At 33.2% G+C, this 20,496-nt stretch overlaps 1 protein-coding gene and 1 long non-coding RNA gene across 2 annotated transcripts; one reads left to right on the forward strand and one right to left on the reverse strand.

Moving 5' to 3' along the window:
- Window positions 1–5,537: 5,537 nt before the first annotated feature.
- On the reverse strand, window positions 5,538–15,331 carry LOC131853909 (cathepsin O-like). Its single transcript, XM_059204997.1, has 6 exons — window positions 15,095–15,331; window positions 13,745–13,965; window positions 9,151–9,301; window positions 8,201–8,391; window positions 7,159–7,275; window positions 5,538–5,955 (listed from the first exon to the last, which is right to left on the reverse strand). The coding sequence occupies exons 1-6, from the start codon at window positions 15,323–15,325 to the stop codon at window positions 5,772–5,774; spliced, it is 1,095 nt and encodes a 364-aa protein (XP_059060980.1). The 5' UTR covers window positions 15,326–15,331; the 3' UTR covers window positions 5,538–5,771.
- Window positions 15,332–17,545: 2,214 nt separating this feature from the next.
- LOC131853914 (uncharacterized) lies at window positions 17,546–18,350 on the forward strand. The gene is made up of 2 exons (XR_009358011.1): window positions 17,546–17,673; window positions 17,976–18,350. It is a non-coding gene; the product is annotated as an uncharacterized LOC131853914 (long non-coding RNA).
- The last annotated feature ends 2,146 nt before the right edge of the window (window positions 18,351–20,496 follow it).

Below are 20,496 nucleotides of genomic sequence, written 5' to 3' on the forward strand. Positions count from 1 at the left end.
TAAAATAACAAATGATAACAAGACCGGCGTCCAGTCACGGTAATTCAACAACTTACAACAAACTGGTGTGAAGTTGATAACGAGTATCATTTATAATGTGAATATAACCACAATTGATAACATCAAGTTTTTTTAATTTACGATAATGTGGTAAAATCTGTGAGTTTCGAGTGAAGTCATTCCGTGGCTACCTATATTATTTGTCAACACTCGACACCATTCCATATACGTCTCCACATGATATAGATTTCTATGTCAGTCTTAGTATGTATAATATTTAAGCTATTTGTAATATAGGCCATGTAACCTGAATTAAATAAATAAATTATGACTCCGCGTTATTAATAAGTAGCACACTGTCAAATGTGCTTAAACTTACTAATAGGTTTAGTACAATAATTACTACAATAAGTACTGTATACTCACTACCTAGATACTAAAGGAAATAAATAAAACAGCGGCTACATCATCATACATAACGTTACAGTGGTGAGATGATACTCATCAACGCTACTCTTAATGCATCACGTTCATACTGGCGAATTTACAAACAATTGAGTACGATAACTTCATGAGAAAACTACGTAGGTACATATATCGTATACGTCTACAAGATAGTCACACGGGGCAAGAGTTCCCATTAGTAACAATCTCTCCCCTAGTGGAGATATATCTCCACTTGGGGAGAGATGGTTTACTTTCTACAAGATATTGTAGAAAGTAGTCTGCAAGAATATCTCAATCTCACTTTTCCTCGACCAGCTTTACAAGCTGTATCGGTTGTAGGAGGCGATTAGACAGTGTATTTATTAGAAAACCAACATCTTACAATCCAATATTATTATTAATATCCATTGTAATTACAATATAAGACGCATATCTTGGTTTTCACATGAAAGGTATCATGGGTTGATACCTTTCGTGTGATAACGTGATGTCAATAGTGCAGTTTATGTACATAGGCGACGTTTACCACTTACCATCAGGTGGTCGTAAGTTTTTTGTCATTCCAATGACATTATTTCCTGGTGAATTCGTAACAATTGTTTTATGGATCTGCTTAGGGGATAATTGTTTGTGGACTAATGGTCCTATTGCTAACAATGTGCCATGTCAGGTTGACCGCCACGCAATTCCCCTGGAAACTATAGTGATAAATTCCTGATGAATGTCATGGTGGGCTAACTGACATAACTTCATCATCTTATAATCTTGCACTGGTGCCTCGCCAGCGCAGGCGGCTGCATCATTCCAATATCATTCCTTTAAAAAATGATCTGCTTTATACTCCACTGGTGTCTCACCGTTAGCGCAGGCGCGAGCAACCTGCTGTTTATCATTCATAAAAAAAAAAGATATTATGTTGAGGTTGAGACTTATGTATGTCAGGACTTTGTGATATCAATACATTTTAATTTCCATTTTATTTTTCTTTAAATTATTGTACCATCATTGATGGAACATGTATCATTATATCTATTAACCGCATTGTGGTTTGACATTGTTATGATTAGATAGGTATTCTTATATTTGTTACTTAACTTACCTAACTAGTTGGATACCTTCTAATTTCAAAAGTATAATAACATGCATTATACTTGGGTAGACATACTGTGAAGTCGTCTGCGGTACCTAGCTTTATAGGGTGCGTTTCTTTAAAAGGGTTAAGATTAAGTTCTCAGGAAGAAAGGTTAAACCAAAGTATACAATGAATAGGTAACGCGCATATCTTCGTCTATGTCACATTTTTGCAACCTTTTTCATTATACCTCTACTTCTATAGAAATAAAAAATAATTTATTCTGTACTTGTATAGGACACATACAAGATACACTACATAAAGTGCGTGCGTGAACCTTATCCTTTTAACTTTATATAAACCTTCCTTCTTATAGAACCTTAAAGAACCTTCCTCAATAAATACGCTATATAGTTACTAAAATAATTTTCAAAATAGGACAATAGTACCGGAGATAACACCGAACATCCAAACTTAAAAACTTTACCTATTTAAAATATTGGTATACCTACATAAAGCAGCACAATTATTACTAGAAACAAAAGTCCGGTTTTGTTCTCGACTGATTAATTAACACCAAATCTATTGCCTAATGACAGGAAATACACTGCGCATATATCTTTAATGTTATTATAGAAAATATTGAGGGAATAAGTTTCTTTCGGATCAAGCCATAAGAAACTGTTACTTTCAAATAAAAATACAAATGTATAATACATATTTAATATATTTTAAAAAACGATAATTATATACTTTTATGTAATTAGCATATCACAGCATATTAAGCAACAATGGCACCAATCACTAGAATAAACTGGGGGTCTATTATGAAATAACAAGTACAAACATTAGTGGGGTCTGAATAACAAGTAAATTGATCTTGGCTATATATATCATGCCATATTCAAATCAAAATAATATTTCTTTGAGATTACCTCCAAATTAGAAAAAATATTATATATTTTTTCTAATTTCATCTAACTAACAAGTCGATCCGGCTTCACACTTTCAGTTCATTATATAATTTAAGTACATTGATTATATTAACATTTGTCTATTATTATAGAAATCCAAATAATTATAGAACAAAAAACAAATACAATTAAACTGAAAAGATGTTTAATATTCATAACATTAAACATCTTTTCTGAAGAAACATAGTCGTAAATTATAAAAAAAAAGGAGGGCTCACGTGATCAAATCTACATAGTATGAAACTTTCAATACGTAATCCATATGGCTTTCGGTTTAGGGCTAACCCTGTGTATAGAAGAAAGAAAGAAATAATAAGATGACACAGTGCCTATAAATGCAAGACAAGAAAAAAAATAATTAAAATCTACTAAATATATAATATTTTACGAATAAAGCACCATAATGGTTTCACTAAGCTTTATGGCATGTTCTATTCGTACATATAATTGTAAATCTACATGTAAATATATATGTATTACATAAAAAAGCATATAATTATTTATTATATAATTTATTTATTTATTGCACCAATTAGAGAAAAAAATAATAAGTTTACATAAACTAATCCAAAAGGCGGTCTTATCGCTAAGCAATCTATACACTATAATCAATAGTGAATCTTTGGATGGATAGAGAAAATTACATTACATTCCCATTATACGTTATTAAAAAAAGGTCATTTGTTTTAATAATATAAAAGAAATGCATATCATGTACTTAAGAGTAAGAAATGTCAAATGTATGTCCTTATACCAAACAATACCAGGCATTGATTAAATTAAAAAATAAAACATACAACAGGCCCATCAAAAATCACTGGCGACGATGGTGTTCACGATGCTGTTACACAACCGAGCTTTCAGGGGGAAGGGGATTGTTAGTAATGTGGACTCATGACTCCATTACTAACAATGTACCATAACAGGTTGACCACCACGCGGTTCCCCCTGGAAACCATCGTGATAAATTCCTGGTGAATTTCTCACGATGGACTAACTGACCTGACCTCATGTTCATCTTATCATCTCCACTGATGCCCCGCCAGCGTAAAGTTAGGACAGGTGGGTGCACCATTCCATTACCAACCTTAAAAAAAACCGAGCATTCAACTGGCAGCATTCTAAATACCACAGTATATTGAATTACTCCGTACATTTCAGATCTATTCTTAAATACAATATGACATTGCAGTACTTTGCTTGGCTTGTGTCCTGCTGTTCATGTATGTGCGTTACCATATACCATCAGGGGGACCGTCAGTTCAGTCTCACTGCTTTGCAGGATTGCCAATTGTACATTTTTATATATTTATTTTAAATTTTTACTCCTACAACATACAGCACTTAATTCGATGGGTTTAAATTCGTAATTGTGGACAAGTCTAATAATAAATTCGTTTAACGAAATCTCGTAAAAAATTGTACCAGCACGACAATGCCCTCACCTCACAAGATATACAAAAGACTCAAAATTTCATACCTAACAACCCAGCTTCTTTGGCATACACAGAGCAAGCCTGCAAGTCAGCATTATGTACCGTACCATTAATGCCTCACGGCACTCACAAATTTACATTAAGACAATAATATTAAATAATATTGGCAAATCACAAGGCATCACAGTCACAGTCAACACTCGGCATCCGTTCAGTTAGTTTGTCTCCATATATATACATAACTAGATTGAGCTTTTGTTTAAAATCAGTCCGCGTTAATCATAAGACCTAGTAGCACATTTGCTACTGGACTGATTTACTTAGTAATGACTAAGTAAACTTTATTATTTATTACAATCATTTCACCTATATACTCTCTACCAAGATACTGAAGCGAACAAATAAGTAAGTAGGCAACCTCACAACACATCCATACATCTATAATATAATATTGTATACAATTATAAAGAAAAGATTCTAATTCAAATCATCATTATTATTTTTTTTTAACATTTTTGGAACATTTTTCCATATATATTCAAAATTAAAAAACAATTTATTCATTGTAGGACATTTTAGCCGCTTATGAACGTCAACTTTTTACATTATGATTTTTTTTCTCTACCGTTCAAGATACCGTCCGAGATTCAAGTAAAAAAAAATCATATTTATATATAAAAAGAATTTTGAATATTACCAGGTATAAAATAGAAGTGTAGAATATTTGCAGTTTAAAAAACATTCCAAAAGTACTAATCTAAAGAAACACAAGAACAATGGACAGACTTTCAAATGGAAATTCTTATTCAAAATCTGATATTTTTCCTTTCTCCTAATTATTGCCCAATATAACCCTTTGGTCAGAAGTTTCGGGGAAACTGGCAACACTATAGTTCAGTGACATTTCCAATCCGACCTCCTTTATGATAATATGAACATCGATATTCGACATCAAAAAGTTTATTTTCTAACTTATTACCAGCATGACTGAATAGGGTGGAGTATCCTCTCAGTTTATTATACAAAATCACTAGCAAAATTACTATGAATTCCATCATCTAGATGAAATTACTACACGCACATTAAAAATACATGACTAAATTATGATATAATCATAATAATACAGAGTATCTAAATGTATCTAAAACTGGTAAGTTCATTTTTTTTTCTATGACAATTCACACAACGCCATCTTGTCTCAAACAACTAGATCTTTGTACTTTGGATAATCTTAAGTTGATAAAAATAATTAAGTACATTCGTACATAGAATGTACCTATGCAAACAATCATACTCATAAATGATTGAATACCTAATACAATTTTTTATATGCGAGAATCGAACGCGCGTCCATCGGATACTTTGGTTACACACAGCCCTACTACATATATACTATACTATAGGCGTGCTGAGGCACTATTCAACTGACGCCAGTCAATTAAAAATTTCGGAAGTTAAATTTTAAATTGTTTTCATAGAAAATACTGTACTTTACTTTTTATTTAAAATCGAGATCAAGGAAATTAATACTTTATATTATTACTCGTGTCATATTACATATTACACAAATAGAAACTTACCACTTTAGACTCAAACATACACTCATTAATAAATGTGGTAGTGAGTAATCAAACGTCCCAGTTGAATTTTCATAAGTATTACAGGCTTATGTATGGCTTATATACTAGCTGTATTAAATATAATTGCTGAATTTAATAAAAAGGTTAATTAGTTTTATTTTTTTTTTTTTTTAATAAAAGGAGCCTAAACGGTTGCCATAGCCTATAAACCTATAAACACTTTAAATAATAGGAGCGTTACGTCCGCGTGGCCAACTGCAATTTACACAATTATGTAGGACACCTCATCAGCAATACCACACACATTACCACCAATTGCCACTTTGACGTAGCCATGGTCTCCATAATCCACACCCCACGAGTTCTTGATAATGTAGTACGGCACGGGAGCTGTGAGATTGTAGCCTACAATCAGAATCACGTGGTTCAGATACCCCTCGTTACCCCTGTAAAGGAAAACATATTCTATGTAAGTTTAGACTAGATTGATTTTGAATAAAGTCGTCGTCGTTGGTAACTCTGCCTAATGTACTTCAGCCGCCAAGCGGCTTGCCTTGTAAGTTTAAAACCATTAAACAGTGAAATTACCAGGGTATGGTGACATGACAGCTTGGTCCTCCGAAATGGCAATACATAAGCATCATGTATCGTAGGCATCACACAATTTATTTAATTATTATAGGAATACCAAGGTTTGTACTATATATACGTAAACACAATTTATAAAACAAACAAACAAGTTCTACTAACAACAACAGATTAATGGTGTGCAGCATATCAGCAATTCAGCATATAACTTTAATTTTTTTTATGATACGATAGTTTCCCGTATCTGTCACACTCGCGGTATTAAAACATTTTATAGAGGCATGAGCATACTCAAGGGGAGGTATAGTAGGACAACTGCGTCTCCTCTAAAAATCGTATATGTTACATTACATTATACATTAACGTTTGAAAATCATGAATCACGGTCAAGAGCAAAGTTAAAACCTCTTCTGTCAATTTATACTACTGATTGTGTACTATACTGTGTTAAAGGTACTGGAAAACCGACATAAATACTTAAATAACTTTTTTTTGTAAATACATTCATAATATACATAGAAAATACCAAGAACGATACAAACAATCATACTCATGAATACAAATGTTTGTACCGTGCGAGGAAGTGAACCCGCGACCATCGGAAGTAAAGCGGTATGATACCGCTAGATCACCGAGGTCGTCAGCACAATACCTCTGACTATTAGTAATATAGACTAATAAACTCATTGCTAGCAATATACTATGTCAGGTTGACCTTCACGTGGTTCCCTCTGGACACCATCTTAATTATTTCCTGGTGAATTCATCTTATAATCCTCCACAGGCGGGAGAATCATTCCATGATCACACTTTGTATATATGTAAAAAAAAGCCTCTGATCACCTCGTCTGAAAGACCAGTCCCTGTGATGTGATTGTGGTTTGTTATTTTGGTTTCTAATATCATGTATAGAAAAATAAATTTTTACTTGGTAACAGTTGTATGCAACGAGGAAATAAATGTTATACTGACAGCTTATTTCTATAATATGGTAGCAGAGCCGAGCGTTATTGTCGTAACATAACTACCAAAATGTAATCAGGTATAAAACAGGTACTTACAGACAACCTTGACGTATGACCCCTCCAGAGTAGTGCTGCCAAAGTTTGGCGTTCACAGCTGCGATCAGCGGACCAACATCCGCCAGGTGACGCAGCATGACCTCCTCATCATTATTACTGAAGTGCACATAAAAGAAAAAACTCTTCGTATCAACCTCCACTGGTGCCCCGCTAGCGTAAACCATTAAAGCAGACGGGTGCACCATTCCATTAAGTTTTTTAAAAACATAAATAAATGCATTTCATTATCCTGATATACATATATAAGTACTCATGTTCTTACCTAGGTCCGTTCTATTCATTATGTGAAACAGACCTGCATTATAAAAGAATACAACAGTTAAGATGATGTCTATTTTCTAGAAAATTGTCACCAAGCGAAAACAGGAATACTGTTTCTATTTTTAATTTTAAATGTTTTTATTCTTCCTAATCTCTGAAATTTGTGAGATAGAGGTACCCAGCCAGACGACTTTATATGTCTACTTCTGGTAAATCTGAACTGACCTCATGTCATCTATGATATGAGATTTTAAACATATTGAAGTAATAATAACATAATACTGCGTAAGTACTATATATTTATATTAATACATTAAATATTTTATTATCCTTATTAACGAGTAATACGGTTTTAAGGTCACTACAAAAACAAACTGACATGTTGACATAACTTTGAAAATGCGAAGTTTGATTTGGATAGACTCTTAAACTATTGTTTATACATTCCTTAATAGTTAATAATTTTAGCCCACGGTTTATTGTTAGTTGTATAATTATTAGTTAAAGCGGAATAAGATATTTAAAATTTTACAGTAAAGTCAGTTCAAAGTTACATTATCCATTTTATCCTCGCCTGTCAGAAACGCAAACTGAACGGCTGGACTGCACATATACAGTAGTAGATACTGTACAGCATCGCCACCTCGTCCCTGTGAAATGTCTGTGTAAGGGATCCATCTCATCATTATACCGATACAATGATTTATAGTGAACCCCGATTACATATAATACTATTATGTGTATCATGACTTATATTTACCATAATTCCTTATATTGTTTGATCAGCACGCCGCTCGGATGTCCATGAAGTTTGCAGGGTTCGTCCACTAGTTTCAGTGGGTATTCTAATTGTGATACGATTGGTATCTTGTTGTTAATCAGGTAATTAACAGCTGTCGATGGTTTTCCACCTCTGCATCCATCATTAACCTTTGAACAGTCAATTAACTCCTGAAATATAAAAGAGAATAAGACCATTATAAATGATAAACCATAATAATTTTATATATAAATATATGTACATACAGGCTGTAGGGACAGATTGGCCAAAACGAACACAGCTGATTCAGATAATTGGTCTGAATCGGATGGCAGATTACTTTCCGTGGACACACAGCACCATCTAGTCCAAGGCTAAGCAGAGCCTATGATACGGGTACCATACCGCTGATCGACGCCATGTCCCATTTAAACGGAGATCGATATTTTGCCGTCTGTGCCGAGATTAGAACCCCTAGCTTCTTATATCATAAATCAACCGCCAGTTCGGAGTGCTTTCGAGCTAAGAAGAACTGGAAAGAAACCCAGTTCTTATACTTTTCGAAAGAGCTTGTAGGTACATGTTTACAAAAATATAGAGCCATTTTTATATTAAAATTAATAAGAATATAGTGTCTACTCGCATATGCTATTGCAATTTTTTAAATGGAAATATTCTAATCAGTCAATTTTAACTATCGACATTCTGGTGAAAACGACAATTTTCATGTTTATATTTGAATCCGACGTTAGAGGAGGCAAGAGTCTGCGAGTACATCTCTCTGAATTTGTTTTGCTATCGCTGGTCCCATAACCGGAGAGTCAGTCAGATTTAAAAATTAACATAGAGGTTTTTCGATGCCGACCGATAGTTCAACTCGCCGCCTGCCTGGTTTAATTCACTTATATACTTCGACTACTAGACCACAACGCTGTGTATATTCTACTTACCTGAATGCTTAACAAGTTAAGATGTTGGAAGGTTCCATTCTTTTGTAAGTCTACAGCAACCATAGTCTCAGTGGCTCCCGTGACAGTAATTGCCCAGCACCCTCTACACATCTTCTGATCCACAATTGGCCCGATGATGCCTTTACTCCTCCTAAAACAGATAATCTTAATGTCTAAACATATCCTGTCACGTTGTTTATCAGCGATGAAATACTAAACTACTAAACCGATTTTGATGAAATTTTATGTATACTCGGTAGATCTGAGAATATGTTGTTACCTACTTTTTATGTCCCAAAGTGATAAAGAGAGAATTTTATATTTTTGGCAAGATTTTTTATTTTATCTTTTTATCAATCGGATTTAAATAATACATGTATGTATTTTTTTACCCTAAATTTTCACCCTTCTGCCATTAATCCCTATGTATAAATTAATACTGCAATTTAAAAATAGTGATATTAATTTATACGGCAAAACAACGTTTGCAGGAACTGCTAGTATATGATAAAGAGAAAAATCCCAAATTATTAACAAAGTGTCTGACAAAATCTATTTTAAAATGGTTTACTGCTAATAATGTGCTATTAAATGCAGATAAAACAAAGTGTATTAAATTTACGCTCCCCAATGTAAGGAAGGTAGACTCAAAAATCGTATTGAACAATAAACTTATTAACTTTGTTGACGATACTATGTTTCTTGGATCACATTAGACTTCAAACTGCAATGGGGTGCTCATATTTCTAAATTCGCGAATAGACTTCGTTCTGCTGCTTATGCGGTAAGAAGAATTAGACAATTGACGGATGTAGCAACGGCTAAATTTGTGTGCTTTAGCTATTTTCATAGCATTTTATTATGGGGCAAAGCAGCTGATATAAATACAGTAATTGTTTTGCAAAAGAGAGCCATCCATCCGCTCCATTGGTTTGTGTCCATACTTCCTGGGAATCGTATTTCTCCTTCTTTTTCCAATAATATTTTATTTTTAAAATATCACTGCACTGCACTCTCTATTTTTATTTCTTCTTTGTACGGATTCGGAATCCAATATTTTGGCCCAATCAAACCGGATGAATTATGTCCTTTTAGTTATTATTTATTTGTCTTCATTGTACGTAATCAAAATGATATGATTTAAATATGTGAACAGTTTCGTAAACTGTCGCCAGATGGTAAAATTGTGCACTAAAGTTTTGTACGAATTGTATAAAGATAAATCATGATCATTTGCCTTGTAAAAGTGTAATGAAGTGACAGTTTGAGTCACGCGGCGTATTACGGTAACTTGACAAATTTAGATAGAAATCAGATCCTCTAACAATCAATTTCTTTAAAATTTATTTCACTGTTTGTGCATAATTTGGAGAAGTCGTGATTTCGTACCTACTCATGTGCGTGCACTGAGGTGATAAAGTTTATCGAATTTGAATAAAACTAAATGAAAATAAAGTGAGCTGGTATCGCACGCCGAAATAATATTGTAGAATTCTTTATTATATTTGAACTTGAACTTGAAGACCTTGGTGGTCTAGAGTTTAGCACACCGTCTTACTTCTGATCGTCGCGGGTTTTATTATACGAGTACGCACTGCGCAAACGACCTGCTCATTTCAAAGCTCTGGCTGTATTCTATGTAGGTACCTATAATATGTAGATATGTATTTACACAAAAATATTAGAATGTCTATCAGTTAACTAGTACACACAAGACAAGCTCTGGTTAGCTTGGGACTCTATAAACTGCAGCAAAAACTAGTGTACTCGGGTAAATTATATAAATCCACATTATAACATCGTCGCTTTAGTAGGTTTGTATTTGATAACAACAACTAAATAAACCAATGCAAGACACATTCGGTCTTATTACAAAAAATCTCTTAAAACTCAGACGAAACGTGGTCTAAATGGTCAAGGTTTAAACCATTCCTAAAGTTAATACTTGGAATAAGCCTAACATTATTACGAATCCAGATCTAACAGAGGACTACTTAGTTACTTTACAGAAAACTGAAATGATCAAAAATAATATTACTTCAAATAAAAATGTATGAACTAAAAATAAATTTATTTCCATTTATCTATGTCTTCATTATAACTATTTCATTAATATATAATATTTGATAATGTACTATTAGGCTGAAAATCAATTTTAAAGTATAAGTAGAAGTCCTATACGGAGAAAAGGAATGGCGGGGTATTTTTATTGGATCGATGCGAATGGTGACTATTTCAAAGTCAAATGAGTGAAAAAATAATAAATATCGTCTTTTATATATTTTTATTACCGTAAAATTAGCTTTAAATATTTTTAGTTAATATATTTTTAATTTAGTTAAAATATTTTTCGAAAAACAACAACTTAAAATACAATTTTTAAAATGGAGGTTGATTTTTTGCTTTTAGACCACTGTTAAACTAGGGGCATCGCAGGTCTAACTTTAGACCATAGACGAATCACAATTTAGAGATAAACTTCATTTTGTAATAAGGAATACATTGGTGAATGGTTTATTACTAGTGCTAAACCAGGTTTATCTTTTTGTAATAAGGCCGATTTAATTTAGTCGAGTTATCGTTATCACACATGTTACATTAGTACCTACGTACATGTAAAACATGTTTTTACAAGTCAATAGGTAATTTTAGATATTAAAGCCGAACCACATAAGTAAATCATTGCTAGAAGTGCCTTTTTTGTTCACTGTCACGCTTTTCAAGATGTTGACGCCGCGATGACTTTTTAACGCCGCATGTTCTACAACTTCTTTATTATATTTCAATACATTCACGACGATTAATAATTATTTATTTATCGCATTATTAAACTCTCTACACGTAGTTGGCAACACTGAAGACTGTTGTGTTTACTCAACGGAACGGTGGCATGATATGGTGGCGTGTTATATATCTCTATATAACACCCCACCACTAAGGGCGTTCATCTTATACATCAACTAATGACATTCATACACGCCCCTCGTTTAACGCATCAGTGGGCTCGAAAGCAAGGCATTCAAAACATAGTTACATCTCCCTCTTACATTTCTACCTATCCACAATTCCGTATAAAGTCGAAACAGATGTTTAGAATACTCTTCTTAGTTTGGGACTTGCTGGAGATGTCTGAATTGTAATCAGTTAGCTATATTAGGATTGTTATTTGTAGGTATATTTACAGTATCCCTAATCAAAAATAATACCGAAATGAAATTATTCAAATCACAACCTACATTTACCTATATTATTATTAATATAAGTAAACGAGTTTTAACACGAATAATGTCATGGTAAATAAACGTATTTTGTGCAATCTAGTCAAAACGTTGATAGAGGTAAACCTTAATCTGGGGCCGTTCAAGTATTACGTAAGCAGATTTATTACAATTATTTACCCCACCCCATCCCCCTTTTCAGCAAAAGTAAGCTAAGCTCTTAGCCCCTCTCCCCATGCTTACCTAAACATTTTCCAATTAATGTATTGTTTTTTTAGTAAAGATAATGTGAAGATTGCCTTTTGTGTAAAAAAGTAATTATAATAATAATTTAATATAATTATAATAAATACTGATGACGTAATCGTCATCTAGACCCCTACTCCCCCTCCCCCCATATAATCAAAATAAGCAAAGTAAAGCCCGGGGGGCTTTACTTTCTCCCCTTATAAATAAAATTGGAGTGTCTGATTATAACATTGAAATACCTAATTATTTTTTACTACATGCATATGAATAGGTATAAATACGGTCTTCTTTCGTTTCAATGGCAACTAAATATATTTTACCAGAATGTTGTGTTGTCAACTCAAACGATAAATATCGTACATACACCATAATAACATCTTTTACAATTTTTGTCTGTCTGTCTGTTTGCTCCGGCTAATTTCTGAAATGGCTGGACCAATTTGGTCGGGACTTTATTGGTAACTGATGTAATAAGGATTAACTTAGGCACTTACTTTTATATTTTAGAAAAATAAAGTTAAGTTCCACGCGGTGGAAGTCGCGTGTACAGCTAGTTTACCATTAATTTATTCGTTTTAAAACCCTTTTAACTTTATTAATAATGTGTAGTAAACGCCTAAGTTTAAAAATCAGTAATAAGTAGGTACATAATATACTAGGTATACAACATAAAGCCGTAGATAGGTACGTACATATATTTACCTTAATATTTCCTTTGCCTTTTATACAATAATATATATTAAATACATTTGAATAAATGAACATGCACATAAACATCAGTAATAACACAAACAAATGATAGAAAAATCAATTCACATAGCGTCATCTAAGTAGTCCCAAGATAAGCAATGCTTGTGTTAAGGGGACTGGACAACTGATATACATGATGATGACACAGACAATCACACTCATGAATACAAATTGGTTGTAGCCTGATGTTAAATAGTCCATAGACAAATTTCCATGAATGGGCAATTAACACAAAAACAATTCTCAAAATTGGATCACTAAGTAGTATCAAAATTCACCAACTAATCTTCATATTTTTTATTACTTCTAAAATATTAATATAGATAAATAAAAATCAGATATTTCCCATTTATAATGTTAGTTTAGAAGCTACATACCAATCAACTACTTGTGGTAAATTTTCAAGTAACCTCTGATTTAAAGGTTTTGGTTCTCTTGTTTCCTTTTTACATAATGATATAGGAGTTGTATTCTGTAATAGCATATTTTTTTCAAACTCATAAGAGGTCCAGTCAGTATATTTTGTATATCCATATATATCAACATCAATGCTAATGTTTTCCATTTGATTTAGACGCTCGATATCCTTTGATGCACGCTAAAAATTACAAGGATATGTTAAGCATCTATAACAATTTTTTTTATGTCAGATATGTATGAATGATGATAACTTAACATGATTAATAAATCATTGTCCTATATATATATATGATTCTGTAAGGTATCGGTAACACATAAAAATGTGAAAAGTATTTGTAAAATAAAATAAGTATCAAATTATTATTACATTTATTATTTAAAAAAACTTTTAACAAAGTAACAAAAGAATTACTTAGTGTTTATTTGAGAAATATTTTTTTATATTAACAATCTTCATTTCTCTGTGACATAAATCAACAAATTTTAATAATAATTTATAATCATAAAAGTATTCTAGATTTTCTAGATTCTAGATCTAGATCTATGAGTGGGACATCATCATCATCGTCGAAATTAAACTTTCTATGATATGAAGTTACGGTTTAACGTGAGCGTAGCCGCGGGCAAAAGTTAGTATTAAAGTAAAATGAAAGGATATGTGAAAACGCTGTTTATGAAAATCGATAAAACGCGTAATTTATATAATCGATTTATTAAAACTCGATTAATATTACCGAATGAAAGCGATAATGACATGAAGTTTTGGGTTGATCATATCATATCATAATATACTACCTATTATTACTCAAAACGCCGACAAACCTTCGTTTGAGACATTTTCGAATAAATCATCATCATCATCAACATCGTGTAAAATGTATGAAATGCTCGGATACATTTTAAATATGTAGGAAATACGAGCTCGTTATTGAAACATATTTAAAAAAGCATCAAATAGGAGGAATTCAGGTAACTCAAGTTACCTGGATTTTAACTCAAGTTAACGTGACTGTTTATTACGAGTTAGCACATCTCTTTGCAGTATATATTTATAGATAGTATCTAGTAGTCAAGTTATACGGCCCCGCCCTAAAATTATAGCTCACCCAATCAACTTTTGAGGACTGTCGGGGTTTTCGCCATTCCCTAATATATAAATATATAAAACAATCAGGTCAAGGGAATAGGAAAAGAAACCCTAAATATGTTTAGTAAATTTCATCTCAAGACACCGCGTATAGTTATACGATATATCAATGTATATATTTGATTTAAGGTCAATATTGGAACTCAAACACAGCACTAACCTCGAAAATTTTCTGTCGACGAAAATATTCAGAACTATTGTATGTTTTCTTATATTTCTTGATGTAGTTGGAAAATTCGTACGATTCCATCGATTCTGCATTATGATTCTCCAAAGTGTTTTTCACTATAAATACTACAGCATAACAAACAAAAGCAATTATTATAGTGTAACAGAATTTTGCTACCGTTGAAGACCCGCGATACGAAGTATTATTGATACTGCGCGGCATTTTCAATGAACAACTTTCACTCTATTATGTTTCAAGTATAGTATATTATATATTTTTTTTATTAATATGTTTTACGGTTCCTGGACCTGACACTACTTCAAAGAATATACTAACAACTTGGTTGCACTAGCAAGGAAAGAACATAATAAAAAGCAGTGTTGCCAACACGACTAAGACAAAATTATGCTAAAAAAATATATTACGATATTTAAATATCAAATAAAACGTTATTAAATCTTCAATATTTTATGCCTTAATCAATTTTTCTTTGTAAATATATTTCCTTGTCTTACACAATGTGACTTGTGACATTTTACCTAGTATATTGCTTTTATTGTGTATTTAGAATATTTAATTATATATATTTATTTATCATATATCATATATGTATTCATATGTATGTAAATTTATGTTTTACATACTAGTACTTCATTTCTTACAACCCATTCCTGAGTACGTTCGCTGATATCTATTTTATTTACATAAGTGTATATAATTTTATATTTCGACAGATTACCAACAACGACACAGATAATCTTAAAAAGGGTTCTGAAAAGGCATAAATATTACTCTGACAAAAGTATGTTCCCTCCATACCAACTTGCAGGCGTGATAAGTACAAATTTTTGTCAGTGGAACTATTTTGGACTGTTTATTTCATAGTTAAATTTGTATTAAATTATTATAATTATGTGCTAAAAAATATGTTAATGCTAAACAACAAATAAATGTGCTAAATTGGCAACACTGAGCAGTGTTGCCAATACGACAACACCAAATATGCTAAACCACTGTTAAAATTATGCTAATTGTTATAAAATATACTAACATATTTCCAATCATGCGCCACTTATTTACTGTAATTTTTTTGTAAATACTCTCTTCCCAAAGGTTCTCTGGAAGTTATTAAAAGATAGTATTAGCGATAAAACATTTTGCATTTCATCACTATAATCGGAACTTAGTTTCGTTTATCTACCTTATTTTTAGGTAAAGGTTGTGCTTAAAAAACTTAACCAAATTATCACATGATTAAATTTCAAATATTTTAGTAAATTTCATTATTGTTATTACTTAAATTAGATACCTATTGCATCAAATATTATTTTATGAACGTGTATCAGTGATCGAATGAAGATTTAAACTTAGTCGACCAATGTCGATCTTTAAACTAGTTTACGCTGAACTAAATATCCTTGAACCTAGTTTATACTGCAATTGGTGAAATCCGGCCTAAACTATTAGATGGAACATATTTAGTTTTTTTTTCTCTTTATTTATTTAGGATCTTAGGATCACAATAGTAAGTATATTAGCTATGTGGTGGCTTCTTAATTAGTTACACACTTACATATTTCATCATCAACCCACTGCAGTCCACTGCTGGACATAGGCCTCTCCCAAGGCACGCCACTGGGCACGATCTTCAGCCCTTCTCTTCCATTTTTTACCCGCAACCCTACGTATGTCGTCGCTCCGCAAACGCAAACGTAGTGTAGGACGCCCCGCAGCTAGGTAGCTGCGGGGCGTCCTACACTACGTTTGCCAATTTGCGGTCTCCACTCTAGAACACGCCTACTCCAGCGAGCATCGGTTCTACGACAGATATGACCAGCCCACTGCCACTTCAACTTGCAAATACGAAGAGCTATGTCGGTGACCCTAGTTCTCTGGCGAATCACTTCGTTACGGATTTGATCCCTCAGAGAAACTCCAAGCATAGCCCTTTCCATAGCTCGTTGAGCGACTTTGAGTTGGTGGACCAGTCGTATCGTCAGTGTCCACGTTTCGGCACCGTATGTCATAGCGGGTAGGACGCACTGGTTATAAACCTTGGTCTTAAGGCTTTGTGGTAGCGACGACGAGAAGACTTGACGAAGTTTCCCAAAAGCCGCCCAGCCTAGCTGTATTCGCCTCTTGGCCTCCCTCTCAAAGTTGTTTTTAACTAATTGGAGCGTTTGCCCTAGATAAATATACTCCTGAACAACTACGAGAGGAACTCCATTAATGGCAACCGGTTCCGGACGAATGCGATCATTGAACATGATCTTGGTTTTGTCCAAATTCATCCGAAGACCGATGCGTTGAGACGACTCAGCCAGGCCATTCAGCATCTGCTGTAAGTCCTGCAGCGATTCAGCCATGATGACAATGTCGTCAGCAAATCGTAAGTGAGAGATATTCTCGCCGTTAACATTAGAGTCACGTGGGGCAAGTGTACGCACTCGAAGTATTTCAAAAACGGTTTATAGGTACGAACTGATAACACCCCTCCTCATTAGCGCACAAAAGGCTATACTTAGTGCAACTTTTTCACTGTCCGCCGGTGAACCATTTTGTTTCCGTAAGTGAGTATTGTTTTTTGCTTGAATTATTGCGATTTTTATCTTAAATGACAGACTCATTCCTTTGTAATATATTTATATTTTGAAATTATGCTTTATACCATCGAACAGTACATTTTATGTAATATAAACCGTGTTTAATCTTTTGGTGATGACGATTACGTAATATTGCTCAGTTCTGGTTAAATTTTATTTTGATGGTTTGGGGTAAGTGTGCGCATACGAATGTCGGGTAAGTGTGCGCATGCGAATACTTACCCCGCTCCGCTTTGGCTTTGTATTTATGATACAATTTGTTATTTCAGAGTTTAATTATACATAAAAAATGCCTCGATTATAAAAGAAATGCCGGATAGAAGTGTTGTCACAGAGGAACAGCTAGAAGCTGTTAAAAGATTAATTTCGGAGGTTGGTAGCAAACGACAGTGTGGCACCCGCAATAATGAGTGTACCTTCGTCTAGGAATGAATATGTACGACTGTCATCCATCCAAGAAATACCGAAGTTGGCCTTAGTCATTTCTTGGATGAATGACTGTGATTCAAAATCGGCGAAAGAAAGGCAAAAAGTCAATCATTGATACTGTAAGTCCTTATAAAGTAGAATTGGAAAAACAAAAAACAAGAGGAAGAATAAATTGCCAAAAAAGAAGATACGACTTGATCTGAAAATAAATAAAATGATGAGCAGGAATTATTTTGCCCACTGTGTGGAGAAAAATACATATTTCCACCGAATGAAGACTGGATCCAATACAGCATCTGTAAGAGCTGGTGGCATGAACAATGCAATAACTTTAAAAAGGAATTATTTGAACTGATGTATTATTAGGTTGAGGATGTCTATTTTCTGGTTTATCATATGAGTCTGACTCTATTTACTGTATGTTACATGTTGCGTACACTTACCCGCACTACTGCGCACACTTACCCCTATACTTGGGTAAGTGTGCGCATTTAAACAGTTTTGATTTTGTTGATTTCCAAAGAATTTGTGTAAATGATAATTATTTATTTTGCGTTTAAGTTGTTGATTATTAAATATTTTATATAATAAACCTTGTTTTGTTCCAGTTAACTTCAAATATTTTATTATATGATACTTCAAACCTTAAGTGCGCACACTTGCCCCACGTGACTCTAATGCCGTAATTTTTCCAGTCCAGCATTCTAAACATATCCTCCAACGCAGTTGTAAACAACTTCGGGGATATAACATCCCCCTGTCTTACACCACGTTTCAGGTGGATATGCTTAGTCTGCTGGTTTTGTACTTGGACGGTCATTGTTGCAGCGTTATAGAGACATCTCAGCACTTCGATGTATCGCCAGTCGACTGGCATCGCTGCAGAGACTCCAGAACAGACCAGGTCTCGATAGAGTCAAAGGCCTTCTCATAGTCAACAAAGGCTAGACACAGAGGTTGATTATACTCTTCGGTTTTCTGTATAATTACATATTTACATTATATCTGAAATGAATTTTATTGTAAGTTTTGTCTTTCAGTCTCTTTCTTAACGCATTTCATCAACAAATATCGAACATCATCGATACCACCACAAGTTGACAAATGGTGGAGTCTAGGTACTCATTTCTGTCCAAATTTGTTTTATGGAATGTGTCCTGAACGCAATCTAAGTGCTACTTACGACTATGGTTGTGGTTTTGGAACCATACGAGGGGGTTCACATTGCATATTTCTGGACCACATGTCCCCTTTTCCTTTGGTCTTTTATTAAAATATTCCATTCCATCCCCATATCATATCATGACATTAAAATTAAATCGAAACAATTGTCTAACATGTTTTTACATGTAAGTAAATAAAAATATTAAAGTTACGAACCATAAGACGTGTAAAGACTTAAGTATTTAATAATACAATTGTTTTGTTAATCCGGAATTGTGGATAGGTAGAAATGTAAGAGGGAGATGTAACTATGTATTGAATGCCTTGCTTTCGAGCCCACTAATGCGTTAAAAGGACTATTACAAAATGATGTCGTTCAACTTCAGGTTTAATCGCATGGATTTACCCATGTTGTGTAATACACGCACACAGACGCAAATAAACGTGTAGCGCAATCGGTATGAATTTAGTATGAACCATTTTGATCCTTGTAATATTTTAATTAATAATGTGATATGTTTTTACTTAAGTAACATAAACTACTTATTGTTTTTTTTTTAAATAACGTGATTTACCTTAATTATCAAAGTGCTAATAATGATCATATTTTTTTATTATTCCTAGAGGTTTGATGTCAGGATGCTGACCGATTGTACAACTAAAAGCCAAAACCTTAAGTAATATGAGTAACAATCATCATTGCGATAAGGACAGGAAGATGAAATTATTATAACATAAATTTACTAATTAATTCTTCTTATACATTAATTAAATTTATTTATTAATAAATACAAGATAATTTATAATAAGAGTCGGATACATTATTGCCATATTCGCTTGTTCTAAATATTAAACTTAGGCAAATAATTATTTTATTTATTTTATTTATATATAATAGTTGTGTTTTCATGGCTTTGTTTCGACTTAAAGGCCATCCTTATATGTATATTAGCTGTGTCCGCGACTTCGTCAGCGTGGTATAATGAAATTGACCAAATAAAGGAAATATATTTAGTGTAGGCAGTGAATTTACAATTTGAAATTATTATAAGAACTGAAAATATAACAATATTGTAGCAGATAATGTATCTATCTAATCTGTCTATACCTCCTCCCGATTAATTTATGGGAACCCTCCCATACCGCGTACTCCCGTACCGCCACACAAAGCCCTTCATCGACTTTTTAACTTGTTTT

Source organism: Achroia grisella, unplaced genomic scaffold (genome assembly GCF_030625045.1).
Source record: "Achroia grisella isolate CSIRO2021 unplaced genomic scaffold, CSIRO_AGI_Agris_v1 utg918, whole genome shotgun sequence".
Classification (NCBI taxonomy): Eukaryota; Metazoa; Arthropoda; class Insecta; order Lepidoptera; family Pyralidae; genus Achroia; species Achroia grisella.

Bases quoted from the DNA above. Each gene is read 5' to 3' on its own strand.
- LOC131853909 (XM_059204997.1), bottom strand. From the start codon at position 15,325: ATGCCGCGCAGTATCAATAATACTTCGTATCGCGGGTCTTCAACGGTA. The intron at 8,392-9,150 runs GTAAGTAGAATA...TTTATATTTCAG, and splicing joins TTAACTTGTTAAGCATTCAG to GAGTTAATTGACTGTTCAAA. The intron at 7,276-8,200 runs GTAAATATAAGT...TGTGCACTTCAG, and splicing joins AAACAATATAAGGAATTATG to TAATAATGATGAGGAGGTCA.